This window comes from Theobroma cacao, chromosome 3 (assembly GCF_053813885.1).
Source record: "Theobroma cacao isolate CCN51 chromosome 3, ASM5381388v1, whole genome shotgun sequence".
Lineage (NCBI taxonomy): Eukaryota > Viridiplantae > Streptophyta > Magnoliopsida > Malvales > Malvaceae > Theobroma > Theobroma cacao.
Window position 1 is genome coordinate 38,894,188 of NC_142641.1, and position 22,228 is coordinate 38,916,415.

Sequence of the window (22,228 nt, forward strand, 5' to 3'; positions counted from 1 at the left end):
AAAAAGAACTGTTTTTTAAATAATAAAATTTAAAAGAAAAGTTTCAGGAAAAGCTTCTATGAGGAGCTTTTTTTTTTCTTTTTTTAAAAATATAAAAAAATTTTATTTTTGTTTTAAAAATATCCTCATTTATTAAAAATAATTACAATATTATCCTCTTAAAAAAATATCTTTTACGATAATTTTAACCAAAATTATAACTTATAAAAAAAAACTTAAAAAAAAATTTAGTAAACAGCTTCAACTTAATTTTAAAAACTATTATTTTTCATAAAAGTTTTATAATAGTTTTTAAGCTAATAAAAAATCAGGTCAAATAGATTCTTAGTGTAAACCACACTACGATATTTTTTAGGCTTTGAAAATAAAATAGAAGTTTTTTCCAGTTATGCTTGAGGTCATAATTTGATTTATTTTAAAAATATAAATTACTTGAATTTTTCAATTAACAGGAAGAGTATATATAACCCTCATTCATTTAAAAAAATTCTCACTTATAATTTTTTTTATAAATCACTATTTTAAAATTTTTTCCAAATAATTATCTTTTATTATTCAATTTAATTAGATTGTCATTATCATTAAATTTTTTAACTTATTGTTTACTAATTTATAAATACTTTTATTAATCAAAATAGACACATAAAATAAAAAAATATTACTTGAGTTTGAGATTTATGCATAGGTGGGCGAACTCTTCTAAAAAATTGGGTTGTATTTCGGCCAGCATACTTCAAAGATCAACCAGACTAAGGGCCGGGTCTGACTGATCCGACCCGCTTCCTCTCAGTAGTCTTTCCCCTTTGTCTCATCCTCTCCCTTGAAACGGCGCCGTTTAAGATTCCTATAAATATCCCAAAAGCGCTTAAAATCCCATTTTCTTGTCACTCAACGCCTCTCCTCCTCTCTAAAAATCCTCACCATTCATAACCTTCTCTCCTTTCGCCACCGTTCCGCCGTCGGCCACTGCTGAAACACCTCTCTTTTTTCATCCTCTCCCTCTCATCCATCTATCTTTTTACTGATTTCCTTTTCCTCCAAAAAATTTCTTTTTCCCTGAAAAAGGATTAAAAACTGAAACTCATTCCCCACATTTCTGGGCGCCGTCGCTGTCAGTCGCAGCAGGAATACTCCTTTCTTCTCAGTCTTTCCCTTTCCTCCAGAATTCCATTGGTTGATTTCAAGCAGCAATTTATTGCTTAAGAAAACAAAAGTTCCAAATTAGAACAAGAAGTGGTGGTCTTTTTTATGTTTTTAAGTTCCATTTGTTATAGAACTCTTGTTTAATTTTCCATCAGTTGCCATTGCTGTAAAAAATGATGTTGCATAGGTTCAATCTGGTGCAACTTTTTGTGAATTTTATTACGAGATTGGTGAAAAAAAATAGAACTCTTGTTTTTCCGGTTAGAACTTGTCACAGTGTAGGAACTGGTGGATACTTTAACGGAGGAGATTATGACTTATTGTTTGGAAAATACGATGTTATTGTTGACAACATAATTGATGCTCAATTCATTGATGTTAATGGAAGAATTCTTGACAGAAAAGTCATAAGAGAAGATTTGTTTTGGGCCATTCCAGGAGGTTGAGGGGGTAGCTCTGGAATTGTCCTCTCATGGAAATTAAAGTCGGTTCATCTTACAGCGACTGTGACTGTATTCGCCATTAGCAAGACCTTAGAACAAAATGCAATCAAACTTCTTCACCGTTGGCAATATATTGCCCGTGATCTTCCGGATGAAATGTAATCCTCGGTTACTTTAAATAGGCGGAATTCTAGTCAAGATGGGAAGCAAACACTTCTAGCTTCCTTTATTTCTTGGTGGCATTGATGAGCTTGTTCCCTTAATGCAAGAGAGATTTCATGGGCTCAGACTAGCAACGGAAGATTACATTGAGATGAGTTGGATTGAATCCGTTCTTATCTTCGGCCAAATTCAAAATGAATCCTTGGATATTTAGCTGAACAGGAGTTTCAAAACTCCTCTTATAAGCCCATCCTACAAAGGTAAATCAGACGACGTGAAAGAACCTATCCCTGAAATTGCATTGAAGGGTTTGTGGTCAAAACTTTCTAGGGTATTTTAATGTATTCGATAAATTTCAACATTTCTTTCTCTAAATTTCTAGTTGGTGCTCTAAATTTCATTTTAATGTATTTCTTTACGAATTTGGCGCATATTTATTCAAATAAATACATAACAAAATTATAAATATATTCGTGGAACATTTGTGTCCAGGTATCTGACAGCGGTTGGTGAAATATTGACTAAATATCCAGTGAGGGTCCTCATTCATAATATTGCCCAATAATGACGGCATCGCTTTCACATTCTTATGAATGGTAGACAGCTTGTGCGTGATTTTTTGGGAAGAAGCGATAAGTGCTATGTTTTGACTATATACAGTACCTGCACTTGCGTATTTTGTTTGAATGTCTAAACGGGAGTTAATCAATTGCATAAGAATATTACTAATTATAATTAATAGACGAAACTTTAAATTCCTCTTTTCGTTCCCCTCTTATCTCATTTTCTTTCAATATTTCCTTCAAACCTTTCGTAAAGAAATAGAAATTATATAGTATAAGAGGGAAAAGTTTGTTTATTACGTACCATCAACATTCTCTAATTCACAATAGATCTACATTTTTGTTTAAAAGTAATCAATAACGAATTTCAAATATAGAGAGTTTAAGAAGAGGAGATTTCTTTGGGGTACATTAATACTATAGCCTATAGGAGGAGAATTTGCTAACCTTCAATCCTAGGCTAGGTGCTCGGACTGGAACAATGTACAGAAAATCAATAATTTTTTGTATTTTACTCGATTAAGAATTTAAAATATTATTGAGTTGTTTTTAAATAAAAAATAAAAAATTTGATTCGGTTTTCAGATTTTTTTGGTGGGCTTTGTTTGGGAGTCCTTTATCGTTATCCAAAGTTAAAGTCGACCATAAGATACCCGCCCTTTCCTGATGACTTTTCCAATACTGGAAATTTATTTTTATCATCATTTGCGATATTGAAGAATCCAAGCTTATTGTCAGGCTGATTTGATTACGCAATACACCAAATTCGAAGAAGAAATCAACAGAAACCTTCCGAAATCATTAAGATTTATAGATTTTACAATACAATTTTCCAATTTTGTTCTTGTTCATTGTTAACTTGGAAAGTTGCCATGAAATTCAAGTTTTATAAATTTTTTGTTTCACATTTATTTAAGAATAAACTTCAGTTCAAAGAGGCTTATATTAAGTCATCACCTAACCCTTCAAAAGGAAAAATTAAAAATAAAAATAAAGGGTTATTATATCATACCGAAAGTTCACATATCATTGGACCTCCTATGTAAGCAATGCACTTTGCACTGTATAAATAAGGGAACTCGATAAACTCATATGCACAAAATTAGCTTCAAAAAAATGAAGTCTCCCCACTTTCTAGTATTTTCATTTCTTTTTGCTGCTTTCTTCTCATTGTCATGGGCAACCTCAGCTCATACTCATGAGAGTTTTCTTCATTGCCTTTCCCTTCATTCCGAAGACTCCTCTTTCATTTCGAAAATCATCTATGCACAAAATAATTCTTCATATTCGTCTGTTTTGGAGTTTTCAATGCATAATCTCAGGTTCTCCACGCCAACCACCCCCAAACCACAGGTCATTATAACACCATTTTATGAATCCCATCTTCAAGCAACAATTTACTGTTCAAAAAAACATGGACTTCAAGTTAGAACTCGAAGTGGTGGCCATGATTTTGAAGGCATTTCTTATGTTTCTAAAGTTTCATTTGTCATTATTGATTTGATTAATTTTCGATCAATTGACATTGATGTGGAAAACAAAGTTGCATGGGTTCAGTCTGGAGCAATTCTTGGTGAGCTATATTACAGAATTGCTAAAAAAAGTAAAACTCTTGCCTTCCCAGCCGGTGTTTGTCACACTGTAGGTGTTGGTGGATATTTTAGTGGGGGAGGTTATGGCTTATTATTTCGAAAATACGGTCTTGCTGCTGATAACATAATTGATGCTCAATTCATTGACGTTAATGGACGAATCCTTGATAGAAAAGCCATGGGAGAAGATTTATTTTGGGCCATTCGAGGAGGTGGAGGGGGTAGCTTCGGCATCGTCATCGCATGGAAATTAAAGCTGGTTCCTATTCCAGCAACTGTGACTGGATGCATCGTTAGCAAAACGTTAGAACAAAATGCGATCAAACTTGTCCACCGTTGGCAATATATTGCACACAAGCTGCCTGACGAAACATACTCCTCTGTTGCCTTAAGAAGAGTGAATTCTAGTCAAGATGGGAAAAAGACTGTTCTAGCTTCCTTTAGATTATTCTTTCTCGGTGGCGTTGATGAGCTTGTTCCATTGATGCAAGAGAGATTTTCGGAGCTTGGACTAGTAAAGGAAGATTGCACTGAAATGAGTTGGATTGAATCTATTCTCTACTTTGGCCAAATTAGGAGTAAATCCTTGGATGTTTTACTTGATAGGACTTTTCAAAGTCCTCTCTTTAGTCCAGCCTTCAAAGCAAAATCTGACTACGTAAAGGAACCTGTTCCTGAAATTTCGTTAGAAGGGCTATGGTCAAAGCTTTATGAGGAAGAAGCAAAATCTGCCGGTGTACTTTTTGTGGCTTATGGGGGGGAAATGGATGAGATTCCAGAGACTGCAACTCCATTTCCGCATAGAGCTGGCAACTTATACAAAATCTTATACGCTGTAGGTTGGCAAAAAGAAGACAACAACAATTCCCAGAGGTACGTAAGTTGGATTAGGAGAGTTTATAGCTATATGAGTTCCTTTGTTTCAAAATCACCTCGAGAGGCATATATCAATTATAGAGATCTTGACATTGGAACTAACAACAAAGATAGCACTAGTTATGCACAAGCAAGTGTTTGGGGTCATAAATATTTTAAGAATAACTTTGATAAGTTGATAAGTGTGAAAACAATGATTGATCCAGAAAATTTCTTCAGACATGAACAAAGCATCCCTCCACTTTTGTCCAGATGGAAGAAAAGAGGCAATTAGAGTGTATATAACCTTGGTGGACGCTTTTAATTAGAAAAGCACACATCATAGCTCTAAATAAAAGGTTTGATTAGTTCTTTGTTACCATTTCTGGCTGGCATAATGCATGAGTAGTATGCATAACCCATTAATTACCTTTGGTTGAAACAAGTTAATGTGTGTTGACAATAATAAATCTTAGCCTTTCTTTCTCCAGATTTTATTATTAGATACAAAAACATGCAAATACATGTATAATTTTAGCTTTTGGCCCTTGTATGTTCTAAAGGATTCAGAATAGTGTAATGCAGCACATTTTTCTCATTTGTTGTGCTAAAAAATTCTTAGACTTTTTTCAAAGATTTGACGAAAAAGTTATCTAACGTTGAATCAATATCTTTTAAAAAACAACAAGGAACATGTCGGCTCTTGTGCTCATATAAGGTATCTAACGTTCCTACAGATCAAAGACTTTTGCTATCGGTATTCGGATTATCCTCTTAACCACTATTCATTTGTGCTAGAGTTCAAAATTTTAGACACAAAGCTATTTAATCATTGAAATTAACATCAAGTTTATAAAGTTAATTAATATATTTAGTGAAAAGAATATAGTAAAAGTTTATACATACATTTTTTGAAGCTTCTTAATGTAGCGGTAGCCTTTGTATCAAATATAGACTCCATAATTCCAGCTTGCTTTTAGCTTTAAACAAGGTCAAACTGAGCAGTTCTGTCCAATAGTAAAGGTCATGATTAGTAGGTGGCCGTGTCACCTGTTGGTTCTCTCTAAGCAGCCGTGACAGCTGGCCCCGCATGATGATTCTTGGAACAATTATTTCAAACAATGCAACTTGCGTTTACCTTGTCCTGAAAATTTTAAATTTAGTAATCATTCAATCTCTACCCAAGTCTAATAAATAATTTTTTTAAAAAAAATACATAAATAAATAAAAAATCAATAAAATAAAATCCTTAAAAACAAAAAACTTAGATGAAAGGATATACAAGCATCATAAAATAAAAACTATCTGGATATTGTACTGTATCCAGAAAAGTCCTGCTGAATGACTACTTGTCCGAACCCACCAGCAATATTAAAAAAGACTTGTCTGAAAAAGCTTTTAATTAACAATAAAAGCTGACCAAATTTAGTCGTATATCTCCTACCAAAACCGCACTTAAGTCTGTCCGTAAACATCATAATAACGTAGACCGCCACACATAATGAGGTACACATCTCGTTCAAGCCACTTAAGCCTACAAACTGGAATCTCATGCACACCTCACGATCCATATCCAGCTGACCGAATTTCGTGGTACACGTCCAACCAAAACCGCACTTAAGTTTATCCGTAAGCCATCATAATAACGTAGACCGCCACTCATAATGAGGTCCAAATCTCGTTCAAGCCACTTAAGCTGACAAATTGGAACCTCATGCACACCGCACGATCCATATACAGCGGACCGAATTTCATGGTATATGTCCAATCAAAACATGGGCCAAACTAGTTAATTTTTGTTGAGAGTCAAAAATAAAAAAATTAAAAATTAAATTTTTTTAAAATTAATATGTTAAATTTAACCAACAATCAAAAGATTCATAATAGATAATAATTTTATATAACATGTAAGTAAAAAAATAAAAAAAAATTATAATAATTATCTAAGAAAGTTGTGCTCGACAATATTTTATAGATTCAAATTCATCAATTATTGACTTTGTATTGAAAAGACTAGCAATGTCTTTCTCAATATAAATAACTAAATTATCTGCAAAAAACTCATCAACTATTTTGTTCTGGAGTCTTGTTTTCACAATTTTCATTACTGAAAAGGCTTTCTTTGTAGTTGCTGTAAAAATCGAAATAGTCAAAATAAGGCGAATTAATCTATCAATCAAGTGGTAATTCTTTGACTTTTCTGTTTCTGCTAATCTCTGACAAAATTCAGAAAGTATCTTAATATCTTAAAAACTTTGATAATGAGGTATATAGAACTCGTAATGCCTCAATTGTAACCTCAAAATAAGCTTTTCTTGTTCTGTGAAATCTTGAAAATAAAAACTCTCTGCTAACTTGCAGTTATTATCAATATTGAATGATTTGTAATTGTTATTAGGATTCAAAACAGTGCTTAAAGTTAAAAGTTCCATAGCTTACTCATTGAATTTCGAATTCAATTCTTATAACTGAGTATCTATCGTCACTAAGAATATATCAACTCGATAATGATGCTCCACAGTTACATTTGGTTGACGAGATCGACCTTCGCCCAAGATATATCGTGCACCCATGTCAGGAATTTCTATCTCATGTTTTTGACAAAAATTTTTCACATTCTCAGATAAATTAGACCACCTATCATCTCTCAACTTCTGAAGGAGTGATTTTGTAGTAAAACCAAGATGAATTGCATTTAAAATATCTTAAGAGCATAATTGTAATGCTTGGCAAAGAACATTAGTGATTCCCATGATCTCATACATCAAGTGTAATATGAAAATAAATTTAAATGATGCTAATATTTTACTAGCAGCAGAAGCATCACCTCTTTGTGAATAACTGGCCCCTTCATCAATAATACTTTCCACAACAGTGCAAGTTGCATCAAACATTCTCATCAAGCTATAAATAGAATGAAAGTGTGAGCTTCATCGAGTATCTCCAGCTCTTTGTAGAGTTCCCACTTGATTTGCTCCTCTACTTGTGTCAAGTTCATCACTAGCAATCATGTTTGCAATGTCAATTGCTTGAGCAGCTTGTAATTGGTCATGCCGTTTGGAAGAAGCATTAACAATATTTACAATAGAAATCAACTATGTAAAAAATTCATGAATATGAACTACTCCTCTAAATGCTGCAACAAAAGTTAATTGTAATCTATGAGTATAACAATGCACATAATATGCGTATGGACAATCATTAAGCACCAAAGCTTGTAAACCATTCCATTCACCACGCATGTTACTAGCACCATCATATCCTTGACTTCGAATACTTTCAACTTGAAGGTTATAACGAGAAAGAACAGACACTAACTCTTTCTTCGAAGTCATTGCACTGGTATCACTAACATGTACAAGATCAAAGAAACGTTTTTGAACAAAACCATCACCATCAACAAATCTCAAAATAATAGCCATTTGCTCTATTTTAAACTCATCTCGAGCTTCATCAATAATAATACAAAACTTAGCATTTCCCACTTCTTCTCTAATTGAATTTCTCACCATATTAGCCAAAATATGTAAAATCTCCTTTTGAACATCATTGAATGTGTACTTAGTAACACGTGGAGCATTTTCCAAGACAAGCTTATGAACTTTGTCATTGTAAGATCCTAAGAATTTCAGCATTCAATGAAATTTCCTCTATTTTTTGAGGATGGACTTTCATCATGACCTCTAAATGCACAAGCTTGAAAAGTTAACCATCTAACACAATCTATAGAAGCTTTGAGCTTAAGCCGATTATTCAAGATCTCTACTGATGCTTGTCTTTTGATAAGCCTATCAATATGTTGGGATTTCTTAAATAAATCATCACAAGATTTTATAGCAACATTGTGTGGGGAATTTGGATTTTTCCCAACATGATTCAAAAGTGAACAATTTTCTCCACTATTTACTTTCTTCCAACTTCTGAAACCCTTTTCAATAAATGCATTTGAACCTAGATGATTCGAGGTGTTCTTATGAAAAAAGTAGCATGACAAACAAAATATAGCATTTTTGTCACAAGAATACTCTAACCAAGACAGATATAATTCAAACCAAGAAGCTTGAAAACGACAAGGATGATCATCATCTGATAGAGGATACGTCTTAAGAATGGGTTGACATGGCCCACTTTTGAGATAAGCACGACGAATTTCATCCCTTTGATTGATAGGAAATTCCCATATCATTGGTCATAATCCAGGGTCAGGTTCTATATGAAAAGCATCAATTTCTTCAAGATTGAGCCTTGGACGCATTGATTTGCACTGCTTTTGTTCATGAGTTGAAGTATTAAGGTTTGGTGGCTCAAGTGTAGGAGAATCATTTGAGCGATCTACCTCTTTTCTTTTAAAAAAATTGTCAATTGTTTTCAACTTATTCATATTTTAATCAAATCTGAAAAAAAAAACAATGTAGTCAATATTCAATATTTTTATTTATTTTTATTTAAACTTAAAAAATAAAATATAAAACTATAATGAATAAAATATAAATAATTAAATATGAAATACAAGATTTCACATAATAGTTAAATAATATAAATAGAAAGAAGAAGGTAAAAGAAAACTTTACCTCATCTTAATTTTACACAATGGTGGTGGGTGATCTCTATCTTTCTTTGTCCAAACTCACAAGCTCATAAATATCTTTTGAAGAATAAAATGTATTTTAATGGTTAGCTACAAGAAAAGAGAAATAAAAATAAAAAGACACAAAAGAGAAGAGAAAAGAAAAAGAGAAATAGGTGTAGAGAAACTTAAATTAGGGTAAAGTTAAAGCAGGTTTGTGAGGTTGTTTGATTTTTTTATTTATATTAATTATTAAATAAAAAATTTATTTTGAGTGAGCCATTAATAATATATAATAAATAAAATTTTCCAAAAATTTTTGAGGGCCTATTGATGAAATATATATAAAAAATAAATATTTTTAAAACCCATTGTTAGCTTACCCTCCGCCCCCGAATCAAAACCGCACTTAAGTTTGTCCGTAAATCATCATAATAACGTAGACCGCCACTCTTAATGACGTCCACATCTGGTTCAAGCCACTTAAGCGTACAAACTTGAACCTCATGCGCACCTCACGATCCATGTCCAGATGATTCAAAACCGATCGGCACACTCCAAGGTAAAATCAAACTCTTACCCAATAGAAAATCTATTGTGATTAAAACTCATAATTATAAATAATAAATGAATATTTGTATTGTAAAAAAAATAATAGAAACAGGAAAGAAAGAGAGATGAGAGAATGTTTTTTATGTACTACTGAAGTAATGTTTGGTATGAAAAATATCTAGGTGGGGTGACCTATGAAATTGCTTACAAATCAATACTTATTACTGTCGTAATGTGCGGGTCTGAGAACCCAACCGCTAGACGTCGACGAAAATAAAGTGGTTTAGGAGTCGCCACCAATCGTCTTATATCTAGGTGCGATTGGACACCTATTAACCCGATTCTAATCAACAAAGTCCTAAATTAAGTTTAGAACGAGAACTGGTCCACGTTTTTCAGAGAAAGGTTCGGGAGTGCGGTTTCGCACGGAGAAGGGTTAGCACCTCCGTGACGCCCGTTCCATGAACGGTACCATTTAATCTTAAGTTATCCTATTGTACCTTAATCCTTGCTTATTAGTTAATTTTTTTTATTATGTTAGTTGATTGAGTCTTTTATTTGGTTTCACGGATGCACGTGATGTAATCGTAAAATGATGTTATGATTTATTCAATTTTAAATGATGGAGTCGACAATCTTTTATTGAAAAAATCACTCAAAGATCATCCCAACGCTTTGGTGAAGTCTCGAAATTTTTCTCACCTAGAGATATCCCCAGAAGAACTAGTCTCTACAAGCTCCTCGGGAAAATCCCATCATCGAAAATCCCGCACCATTTGCAAGATAAATGTGGCATGCTATGACAGGATAAAATGATGATATCTACATGCACGCGTTTATTGACTTAGGTGGTTTATAATTCATCCAATTATGTGTTTAATAATTTATCACCTTGTTTATATGTTTATTACTATTTGTTATTTTTATGGATTATTTATTTATTTATATATATTTTTTGTTTTCTATTTAAATCCATATCCTTTAATTGACGTTATTGATTAATATTTTACTTGATTATATAGCTTATAAATAATTAATTAATTTTTAAACGATTAAATTACCTTTATTTAGTAATATTTATTTAAGCTAATTAACTAATTATATTAATTTAAATTCACATGCAACATTATATAAATTTTCTTTTATATATATTATTTTTGACAACGATTATTTGATTTAACAGGTATTGAAGTTTAGAGTTCGGATTTATCCCGACGCTTCGGTGAAAATCCGTCTCGAACTTCACTCTCAAAAAAATCCACTCGAAAGAGGCAACTCTTTGTCCTTTTTAGGTAGTAGTACTCAAATAACCGTTCCATTATATTATTATTATTTTTTATGTTTGTATCATGAGTTATTTATTATTATTATTTTTTTATTTTGATTAAAATAAACATTCATATTATATATATAATTATATATAAATAACCTTTCCTAATATGGTTTAAATTATAACAAAAAAATGTATTTTATTTAACAAAATGGGTTAGACCCAAAAGCAATTGAAACAAGCCCATATCAAAGAGAAGGATTATACATTTCTAGGCTCAGTTTAGTCCAGCTCAATGGCCCACAGAAGCCCAAATCTGCTACACCCGATCTGCTTCTTGAGGCCCACAAGGCAGAATTCGAAACGCGATGTTTGGTACCTGGGACACTACTCTATACGGCACCGTTTCGCCTTGAACCTTTCAGTTCCCCGCTCCCTGAAATGGTGCCTTTTGGTTCTTTTACACCTAGATATAAAAACCTTTTTTTTGGCCTTTTCTATTATTTTCACCTTCCTCTTTCTCTCTCTAGCCCAAATGCTCTCCTTTCTCTCTAGCTTCAAGCCACGGCCCCCCCTTTCACCGTCGGCCTTCACTCTCCCTTACGTCGGTGGCTTGCCTTTAACAGGCGGCCCAGGTGTTCTTCCCCTCTCTACCGGTGCTGATCTGGCCTTACCTCACCGCCGGTGTCGTTCGGATCTTTTCTTTTCGTCGGTCGGTGGCAATAAGATCAAACCAAAAGTCTTCTCTCTCTCTTCTTCGTTACCTTACCGTCGGCCAGATCTCACTATCCCCTAAATATACCCAAATCAAAAATGCAACCCAAATCACCCTCCGCTTTCCTCTTTTTTTTTTATATATCTTATGTATTTTTTGTTTTTTTGTTGTTGATTGTGGTTAGGTAGTTGGCTGCTAGATCTTAGGATTTCGGATTTGATTTGGGGTTTTTTTTTTGTTGCTATTTGAAAAATAAAAAATTTCTAGTTGGATTTAGACTTTTTTTTTTTGAAACGTTTTCTCTCTAATTTTTTTTTTGGTTTGAAACTCTTTTTTTTTTTTTGAATCTCAGTTTTCTTGCCCCTCAAAATGCTCCCTCTGGATCGGTTTGAAACCCCCCCTTTTAAGAACTGGATTGTCTAAAAATTTGGACAATCCAAATGTGAAATCATGCTCTTCTGAGCATGATTTCACTAGGCTCTGGCAAACAGGAAGGATTAGTAGCCAGAGGTGACCACTATTCCCCAAATTCGGCTACCTTTCAAGGGTATTAATGCCCTGTAATGATGAACTGGAGGAGGGGCTGAGCACACGCTCAGTCCCTTCCTGTTCATTCATCATCATTTTTTTATTTTTTTATTATTTTTATCTATTTTTTATTAATTTTTTTAATTTTTTTTAAATTTTTTATTTTTGAGCTTTTTTTTCTTTTTTTTATTCTTTTGAAATAGGTGTTTACAGTTGCCCCTCTTTGTACATTCTTGAGAATCAAGAATAGTGCAAAGACATAGACACCGTATTCAATTCATCTTGGGGCAAGTTTGATTCTAGCAATTTGATCTAGACTTGACCTATCTCAAAACAAGTTTGATTAAAAACATGAAGTATCTAGGCTTGACCTGGGTTCGTAAAAGAATGAGATTTCTAAGTTTGACTTAAGCACAACCCGTCTCAAAATATGTTCAATTAAGAAAAAACAAAAATTTCTAGATTTGATCTAGACTCGACCTATCTCCAAACAAGTTCGACTTAAAAATTGAAATTCCTAGACTTGATCTAGACTCAACCTATCTCACAACAGGTTCGACTTAAAGAATTGAAATTCCTAGACTTGACTTAGGCTCGACTTATCTCACAAAACAGGTTCAATTTTAAAAAATGAAATTCCTAGACTTAATATAAGCTTGACTTATCTCACAATAGGTTCGATTTAAAAATTGAAATTCCTAGACTTTATCTAGGCTCAACCTATCTCACAACAGGTTCAATTTAAAATTGAAATTCCTAAACTTAATCTAGGCTTGACCTATCTCACAACAGGTTCGATTTAAACAAAATTGAAATTCCTAAACTTAATTTAGGCTTGACCTATCTAAAAACAAAACAGGCTCGATTTTTTAAAAAAAAATTAAAATTTCTAGACTTGACTTAGGCTCGACCCATCTCACAAACAGGTTTGATTTAAAAAATTAAAATTCCTAGACTTGATCTAGGCTCGACTTATCTCACGACAGGTTCGATTTAAAAATTGAAATTCTTAGACTTAATCTAGGTTTGACCTATCTCACAACAGGTTCGATTTAAACAAAATTGAAATTCCTAAACTTAATTTAGGTTAGACCTATCTCAAAACAGGTTCGATTTAATTCATAAATGCCAACTTAATTGGATTAACTTCACAATGAAAAACTCAAATCTTTTTATCAAAGTTCTACAACCTCAACATTTTAGGTCAGGTGGGTTCCTACTTTCGAAGCTTGGGACATGAATTAATTTGGATTATTGTTTTGAAAATGACCGTGTGTATGGCTAGGCATGCATGCATGATTGAAATGATAAAATGTTTTCATGTTTATGATTCATTAAGGTTCCAAGACCTTTGCTTCATCTAATTTTTCACTGCAGCTTTCAATGACTTTCGTCTTGTGCCTTACTTCATTGGCTGGCATTCTTGATTTTCCTTAGGCGTGCCCCCTTCTTTTTGACATTTGACTCTTTTTTTTTTTCGCTCAAGTTTAAAGCTCTGCCATTCCTTTTTCTCATCATCAAGTCTTTTGTTGAACAATGAACGTAATTTTTTTGCTTAATTAGTTTATTTCTTTCACCAGTCATCATTCATTTCTATGACAATCATTATGTGAAATCATGGGATGGTAAAGAATAAAAGGGTTAAAATAAAGAGGCGAAGGAGAATTTCATATATGAGAAATCAAATAATATAAGGCAAAGAGAATTTATAGAGCAAACATTAGATCTTAAGTAATGAACACTCAAACCATTCTGAGCAAATAATCTGATGTTCGACTTCAAGAATTGTCCTTGATTGATGCTTTGAGCAAATTTGTAGGTTGCAAACTCCTTAACTTCCCCTGTTTTATGAAATTGTGGAGCTCCATTCATAATGTACTTCTACCTCGATCTTGTGTTCCATTCGGGCTGACATCTTTAAGTTTCATTTTAACTTTCTGCTTTTCGACCTCAAGCTGCCTTTTTCGAGTTTTCAGCCATGGACCCCTCCGCTTTTTTTTTTTAAGTATAGTACTTCTTCACCGCATCTGCGTTTATCGAGTTAGGCAAATCCTCCCCATCCATGTTAGCCAAAATCAAAGCTTCTCTTGAAAAAGCCTTTTTTACCACATATGGTCCTTCCCAATTTGGCATCCACTTTCCCCGAAAATCCATCTGATTAGGGAGTATTCTCTTGAGAACTAGCTCTCCTTCTCGGAACTGCCTTGGATGAACTTTTTTCTCATATGCTCGCATCATCCTTCGTTGGTACATCTGGCAGTGACAAAGGGCTGCGAGCCTTTTCTCTTCAATTAAATTTAATTGCTCGTAGCTGGAGTGGATCCACTCAGCATCTTTTAATTGTGTTTCCATCAACACCCTCAATGATGGGATTTCTACTTCAACAGGTAGAACTGCTTCTGTACCACATACTAATGGGTACGGAGTTACCCCGGTGGAGGTACGCACAGAAGTTCGATATGCATGCAAGGCAAAAGGAAGTTTCTTATGCCAATCTTTATAAACTTCAGTCATCTTTTCAACAATCTTTTTGATATTTTTGTTGGTTGCCTCTACCACTCCGTTCATCTTCGGACGGTAAGTTGTTGAGTTATAATGCTTGATCTTGAATTTAGCGCAAACATCCTTCACCATCACACCATTCAAATTGCTTGCATTATCGGTAATGATCTTTTTCGGTAGCCCATACCAGCATATGATCTCCCTTTAGATGAACCTGCACACCACATTTTGTGTCACATTGGCATAGGAAGCTGCTTCTACCTATTTCATGAAATAATCAATGGCCACTAATATGAATCGATGTCCATTAGAGGCTTTTGGCGTAATAAGCCCAATCACATCCATTCCCCACATTGAAAATAGCCAAGGCGTTGTGAAAACATGCAATGGGGCCGGTGGAGCATGGATTCTATCTGCATAAACTTGACACTTGTGGCATTTTCGAGCAAAGTTTATGCAAACTGATTCCAACGACAACCAATAATAACCAACTCTCATAATTTGTCTAGCCAATATATGTCCATTAGCATGAGCTCCACAAGTTCCTTCGTGAACTTCTTTCATTATTTTGTTGGCTTCCGTAACATCCACACATCTCAAAAGTACTTGATCTCGACTTCTTTTGTAGAGCACTTCTCCGCTAAAGAAGAAACCCATTACTAATTTTCTAAGAGTTCGCTTGTCATTGTCCGTGACATTCTCAGGATATGATGAGGAAATGAATTACGCTGAAAGGTTGATCACTGAAGGTTGAGTCAAACCATCTTGACTCTTCTAACATTTGGGTGACCATGATGGATTGTTAGATCCCAATCTTAGTCTATGAACTCTAGGTAGTTAACTTGATTAATGATAAATTTAAAGTAGTTTAAATTTATCTGATCCTAAGTTTAACTTAAGAATTATATGTTGAGTTCATTGCTAACATGTTAGAAGCCTAATGGATCACACACCTAAAATGAATGTTGAAAATAAAATGGGAGAGGTGATTAAGTTGGACTTAATCAAATTAGAAGTTATGGACTTCTCCAGCACTTGATTAAAATTGTTTAATTAAGCTGTGCCTAATTAACTAAATTGTTTAATTGAATCATTGGGCCTAATTAATTAAATTATTTAATTAAGTCATTGGGCTTAATTAGTTAAATTAAACAATTAAGTTATTGGGTCTAATTGATTGAATTTGTTTAATTAAGTCATTAGGCCTACTTGATTAAAATTGTTTAATTATATTGTTAGGCTTAATTAATTAAATTGTTTAATTAAGTTATTGGGCCTAATTGATTAAATTAAATAATTAAGTTAATTAGGCTTCTTAAGGACTTAATTAAATTATTTAATCAAATTATTGGATTAATTGACAATTACAAAATAGTTTTGTAGTTAGGGTTTAAAATTAATCCAAGGTATAAATACCTTGCTATAGCCTCCAAACAAGGGAGTGGAGAACTGCTGAAAAAAAAAAAGGAGTGAATGGCACTTTAGAAATTCTTTTGTCTTGCCATTCCTTGGGTGAAGAAAAATAGTTTTTCATTCACTTCGTTTTTGTGTGTTCAGCCTCACAATTTTGTGTGGATTATGAGTTTATGAAACTCATCTTTGCTAGCACATTGTCAAGGCTTAGCACTCTCAATCCTTACAAAGGATTTTCTCATTCATCGGTGTGGATCACCATTAGAGGCTGCACAACTATTCCTTGGACAGCTTTGGTTTGCAACAACCGGGCTGAGGTGGTTGAGCTTTTTCGAAGGCTGATTTGGTGGTTTAACAAAGGATTCATCAAGCTTTGTTATTTAGATAAAGTAATTTGATCATATACTTTTATTTTTAACTTAATTATGTATTCAATTTAGCATGAAGAGATCTTAGGAGGGTGATGCGCAAATTTAATTTTTTAAATTTATTTTCGTTGTGTTTTATTTGCATTTGATGCATGATCAGCTCTCATCCAACAGTGGTATCAGAGCCCCTTTAATGCCATTTGAGTGCTTGTTCATGTTCAATGGATGCTTGATTAACAAATAATTGTTTTGTATTTTGATTTGGTGTGATTTTGCTAAAATCGATTTTTCAAAAAAAATCTGCTTTGCCAATTTCATTTAATTCTGTCCAGTAACCTTTGTACCCTCCTTTAATCTTATCTTGACTTACTTGAATCATATATAGACTTAACTAATGAGTGTTTTACATTGTGTTAAGGAAGCACAAGAAAAAGGGACACCATAAGGCACGGTTTTGGAGGCTGTCTTGTAAGGCAGCACACACACGGTTTTAGGTGCAGAATTCTGCTTCTATTTGTGCTTAATTTTCAGCAAATAAAATATGTAAATGTTACACATTTATTGCTGGATATGTGGACAGCAAAATCATGAAATGTTCATGATTGAATAGGCTGATTTTAAGCAAGAAATTGGAGCAAAAAGTGAAAGCAGTCCAACTCACTGTTATGACATGAATTTCAGTTTTAATTAACAAGAAAGTCTTGGAAATTAATTCTAAAAAATTCCAGGAAAATTATCTTTATTAAAATGTTCAATAAGTATTATTTCTGGAAAATATCATGGTCAAACAAGTTGATTTCAAGCAAGAAAATTGGTGCAAATATAAATCTGTCCAGCTCACTGTTTTGGCATGAATTTCAGTTTTAATTGACAAGAAACTCTTGAAATTAATTCTGAAAAATTCCAGAAAAATTATCTTTATTAAAATGTTCAATGAGGATTATTTCTGAAAATTTTCATGGCCAAACAAGCTGATTTAGGCTATTAATTATTGAAAGTTTGAAAATAGTTCAGAGAATAATTATAGCTTGGAAATCGGTTTTTAATGGCAAGATAATCTTGCAAAATTAATTCTGAAAATTTCAGAATATTATCCTTATTTGAAAGGTTCAATTAAAGGATAAAATTTTGAATTTGAATTAATTTTTGAGTGACTGGACACTTAACTAAATTAAATGAATGTCCTTTACATGTGAAACGGTACTCATGACAAAAGTTGTGCATGGTGCTGCCACACATAGATGCTGCACCTCCCATTGCCATGGATGCAACCACTTTATGGAAAGAGGTTGTTTCTTGGAGAAATTGGACACTCAATGATCAGGAAGGATTCTTTCCTTAGCTGATCATTGACTCCTCAATGTTAGGGATACATGCCTAAAATCAAGGAGTTTGAATCCTTGGTGGAATTAATCAATTTTAAATTGATTGATATTAAATCTCCAAAAATATTAAGTCTTCCTCATTTGATGAGGACTTCCTAAATTAAGGGATTATGATTTAAATTTATCCACATCTAATTAGATTAGATAATTTTAATTAAAATTGAAAGTCAACTTGAGTTGATGACATCCTAATCCGATTAGGATAGATTTTAATTAAGATCAATTTACTAATAAATTAAGACTTCCAATAATGATTAGAACTCTACAATTAGTGAATGGATAATACAAGATTAAAAGGTGGATAAGGACATTCCTAAAATATTTAGGACACATGATTTGGATCATGAAACCTTTTAAAATGGTTTATGATAGATACTCAAATTAGGAAGTTTCCTAAATTGGTTTAGGTTTCTAATTAAAGAAGTTTAATTAGAAAGAACTTACTAATAGAATTAATTCAATATGATTTGAACTAGCTAAAGGCCTTGATATGATCAATTCCTTTACTAAGTAATTTAAAAAAAAAATTACTAAATCTTTTCAAACCTAAGCACCAAATGATTTGAACTATGATCCTCAATTGTTGAGTGACATTTTTCAAATGAAATGCAAGATCATCATCATATTGAGCATGTTTACTTTATATGTTCATAACTAGAGTAGAAAAGTCCATAACCATCTTAGTAGAACAGCATGTGATAGATTTAATTTTAAGCAATATATTAAATGCTATGCATGCTAATCAAATGAGACCTTAATGAAACGAAAAAGGATAAAATCTCTTGGTAAATATTGAGTCACATACCACGTATGATTAAGTTGCTTTCCACCATATAGTAGGATAACCTGGCTGCTCTTTTAATCGGAGGCTTATTGAGCACACTCAAGGCCACACTTTTACACGAGTATGTTTGAGCTATTGGTGGGTCTTACTCAACTAGTTTCATAAAATTCGGATGCTTGGAAACTTGATTATTATGGAAACTAGAGGCAAAGGCTAGGCGAAATATATATATGATATGTTTAGGCAATGTGTTGTCACCTAGTTGATCTAGGAGTTGTATAGAGATACAATTGGTAAGCTCAATTACCTATCTAATCTACCTATCATGGTTTGTTGAGCACACTCAAGGCCATGACTATGTGGATGGGATCCTAGCCCACTACGAGAATCCTAGTAGAGATCTCTCGAGGTGATATGGAGGGTTATCATCTTGTAGAAAATAGTGGGAGAACTATTTAAAAATTTTAAAACCTTGTTCTAAATAGTTTATGCATAATGTTTACTTATTGCTTTATTTTATCTATTTAGGCATAATTTATATACATGGCTAATAATCTGTCATTGCGGAGCATCTTGGATGCAAATAAACTCAATGGCCCAAACTTCCTCGATTGGTTTCGGAACCTCAAGATCGTCTTGAAACAGGAGAAGAAATCCTATGTCCTTGACACTCTTATTCCATCAGTCCCTGCTACTAATGCTAGTGCTGAAGATAAGGAAGCATATCAACGTCATAAGGATGACGATGATCAGGCAACATGTGTTATGCTAGCTAGTATGACCCTTGAGCTCCAAAAGCAGCATGAACATATGGATGTCCAATCCATGATTCTTCACCTTAGAGAACTGTTCGATAAGGAGGGGTGCACTAAGAGATATGAGATCTCTAAAGAACTATTCTGATGCAAAATGGTAGAAGGTAGTTCTGTTAAACCCCATGTGCTGAAGATGATTGGGCTCATAGAAAGACTTCAACAATTGGGATTAGCAATGGATCATGAGCTAAGTATATACTTAGTTCTACAATCTCTTCTTGATAGCTTTAGTCAATTTGTGCTGAACTTCCATATCAATCGATTGGAAGCCACTCTTTCGAGCTTTTGAATATGCTAGACACAGTAGAGAGGTCTATCAGGAAAGATAAGGGATCATTGCTTCTTGTTTTTTCTTCCAAGGCTCATACGAAGTAACAAAAGAAGAAAGCCCAAAACGGGAAGAAGGTAAAATCCCAAAATGAGAAGGCCTTGAAGCTTAAGGGAGGTGTCAAAAAGGACAAAGAAAAGGATATTTGCCATCATTGTGGCAAACTTGGACATTGGGTGAGGAACTGTAATGAGCACCTAGCTACTGTGAGCAAGAAAAAGAAGCTTATTGAAGTTTCTGATTTAGGTTCCATTTTCTAAATAATTTTACTTTATATATTAAAGGTATAAGATACCTCAAAGTTGGTTCTCATATGTTTGACATATTGCAGGGACCAAAGATAAAGATGAGTAGGATCTTGGCTGAGGAGGTGACCACATGGATAGACTACCTAAAGCATTAGATGCTACATTGGGTGGTTACACTCTTATTTTTATCGACATATTGGATAATTTATTTAGATGTTTTTGAAACATTAATTATGTGATTGCCATGGGAATGGCTGGTGAAACATTTGTCTTTAGCATTTGGATGTGGAAGCTTATATGTTTCAAGTTTGAATAATTATTTGGAATAATTATGTCATATTTAATTATCCTAGCTTCATGTTTATCCTTGCAATGATATTTGATCAATTATGAAATATGTTCAATTGATCAAAAGATTGAATATTGATTCATATAAAATGGAACTTTCTTAAGAGCAAAACATACAGATGAATGTTCAAGAAAGAAAACAACTTCATATTGCAATATGATTTGGTCCATATCTCTCTAACATAAAAGCCCATTATGATATTCCAAACCAATATGATTACAAGTATACATTGAGATATATATACATCATGGGATGTTTAAAAGAGTTTGAATATTACTCTCACAAAGGATCTTGGATTTAGTGGGAGCCCAATGATAATAAAAGGTTTAAAGGGGCCAAATGGCATAACATAGAGTGACATATGCATATGATGCATACAACATAGTCTAGTTGGAATGGTCCCAAGAAGCAAAAGGAACTATACGTGTATATAAATAAAGTCATATACATCCTATTATAAAGGGCCCAAATAGGAAGATATTTAGATCGCTAGTTCATGGAACTAATAAAGGGTTCTAAACATTGTTAATGTAACAATGGAGCCATAATAGTAGAACCTAGGTCTCATTAGATCTAGATATAGTAATATGACATGATGTGATGCGTGGACATCATAAAGATAGATAAAAGCAATTAACCACATTAAAAGGCACAAGCGAGTCTACATGGAGACACGATTGCTAGATGGATTTGAATCCACATGCGATGAGATAGCAATTGGCTTTGTGCTAGTGGAAGATGTTGGGATGAGCCTTGCAGCCAATTGGGATTGGTTAAGGCTTGATTCCAATCATGCAACAACATCATTCATGTTGAATGATTAAAGGTTTTCCTTCATCAATAAGACATCAATTACAACAAGTTATAAGTCTAATTGGATGAAGTCCATGAGATTAATATGCCTTGCAAGGGAACTGTAATGGGTTATGGTTATGAGATCCTTATGCATCAAAGTATAATCTCAAAATGTTCTTGGTCAATCTATTATTGAGATTGGACATCAATGATACTTAGAGACTAGTGCATTCTATGTTCTTTCTTGAGAAGTAAGCAACTTATCTCATAGGTTGAAGTATAGAGATACTTGGAACTAGAATGTAGGTGCTTGCCTAGGAGAGCAAGTTCACTGAACATGACCCGCCATGAGAAGTGCATTGGGTATTTCACTCAAGGGTCTATGTAATACTTGTCATGTGTCAGTTGTGTAAATACTCTCTAGACTTGAGACACCAAGTTGTCTTATGTGTGGAGTGTTATGCTTTGATTTCATCCTTACGGGTGCCTAACTAAGGATGCCTAAACAAGATGCTTTTGGGTATAGCATGAAGCATGTAAAGGCAAATGAGTGGTCAAGATAGGAATCATCACCCCAAGTGATGTAGGGGACATATCCTCGCTGTTCTTGGTTGATATTAGCTTATTGAAGTCCTTGACCAAGGCGACTTAAAGTTTATGAAAGGAGTTTCATAAATCTTTATAAAGCTGATGATCAAACTTTAAGAACAAATATAGAGATCAATAAGAGTAGACACCGTACCATGCTCTTATCATCTCCGAGATATATGATGAGGGAATGAATTACGTTGAAAGGCTTATCACTGAAAGGTTGAGTCAAACCATCTTAACTCTTTTAGCATTTGGGTGGC

At 33.6% G+C, this 22,228-nt stretch overlaps 2 protein-coding genes and 1 pseudogene across 2 annotated transcripts; 2 read left to right on the plus strand and 1 right to left on the minus strand.

The window, feature by feature from the left end:
- The first annotated feature begins 3,396 nt into the window (after positions 1-3,396).
- On the plus strand, positions 3,397-5,356 carry LOC148763803 (tetrahydroberberine oxidase pseudogene; annotated as a pseudogene).
- A 2,332-nt stretch (positions 5,357-7,688) lies between these two features.
- Positions 7,689-8,270, minus strand: LOC148763804 (uncharacterized). Its single transcript, XM_088804623.1, has 2 exons — positions 7,968-8,270; positions 7,689-7,853 (listed from the first exon to the last, which is right to left on the minus strand). Exons 1-2 carry the CDS (start codon positions 8,268-8,270, stop codon positions 7,689-7,691), a joined length of 468 nt encoding a protein of 155 aa, XP_088660749.1.
- Positions 8,271-19,385: 11,115 nt separating this feature from the next.
- Positions 19,386-19,745, plus strand: LOC148763805 (uncharacterized). Its single transcript, XM_088804624.1, has one exon. It carries the CDS (start codon positions 19,386-19,388, stop codon positions 19,743-19,745), a length of 360 nt encoding a protein of 119 aa, XP_088660750.1.
- The last annotated feature ends 2,483 nt before the right edge of the window (positions 19,746-22,228 follow it).

Bases quoted from the DNA above. Each gene is read 5' to 3' on its own strand.
- LOC148763804 (XM_088804623.1), bottom strand. From the start codon at position 8,270: ATGGTGAGAAATTCAATTAGAGAAGAAGTGGGAAATGCTAAGTTTTGT. The intron at 7,854-7,967 runs GTGCTTAATGAT...TTTTTTACATAG, and splicing joins GGAATGGTTTACAAGCTTTG to TTGATTTCTATTGTAAATAT.
- LOC148763805 (XM_088804624.1), top strand. From the start codon at position 19,386: ATGGCTAATAATCTGTCATTGCGGAGCATCTTGGATGCAAATAAACTC.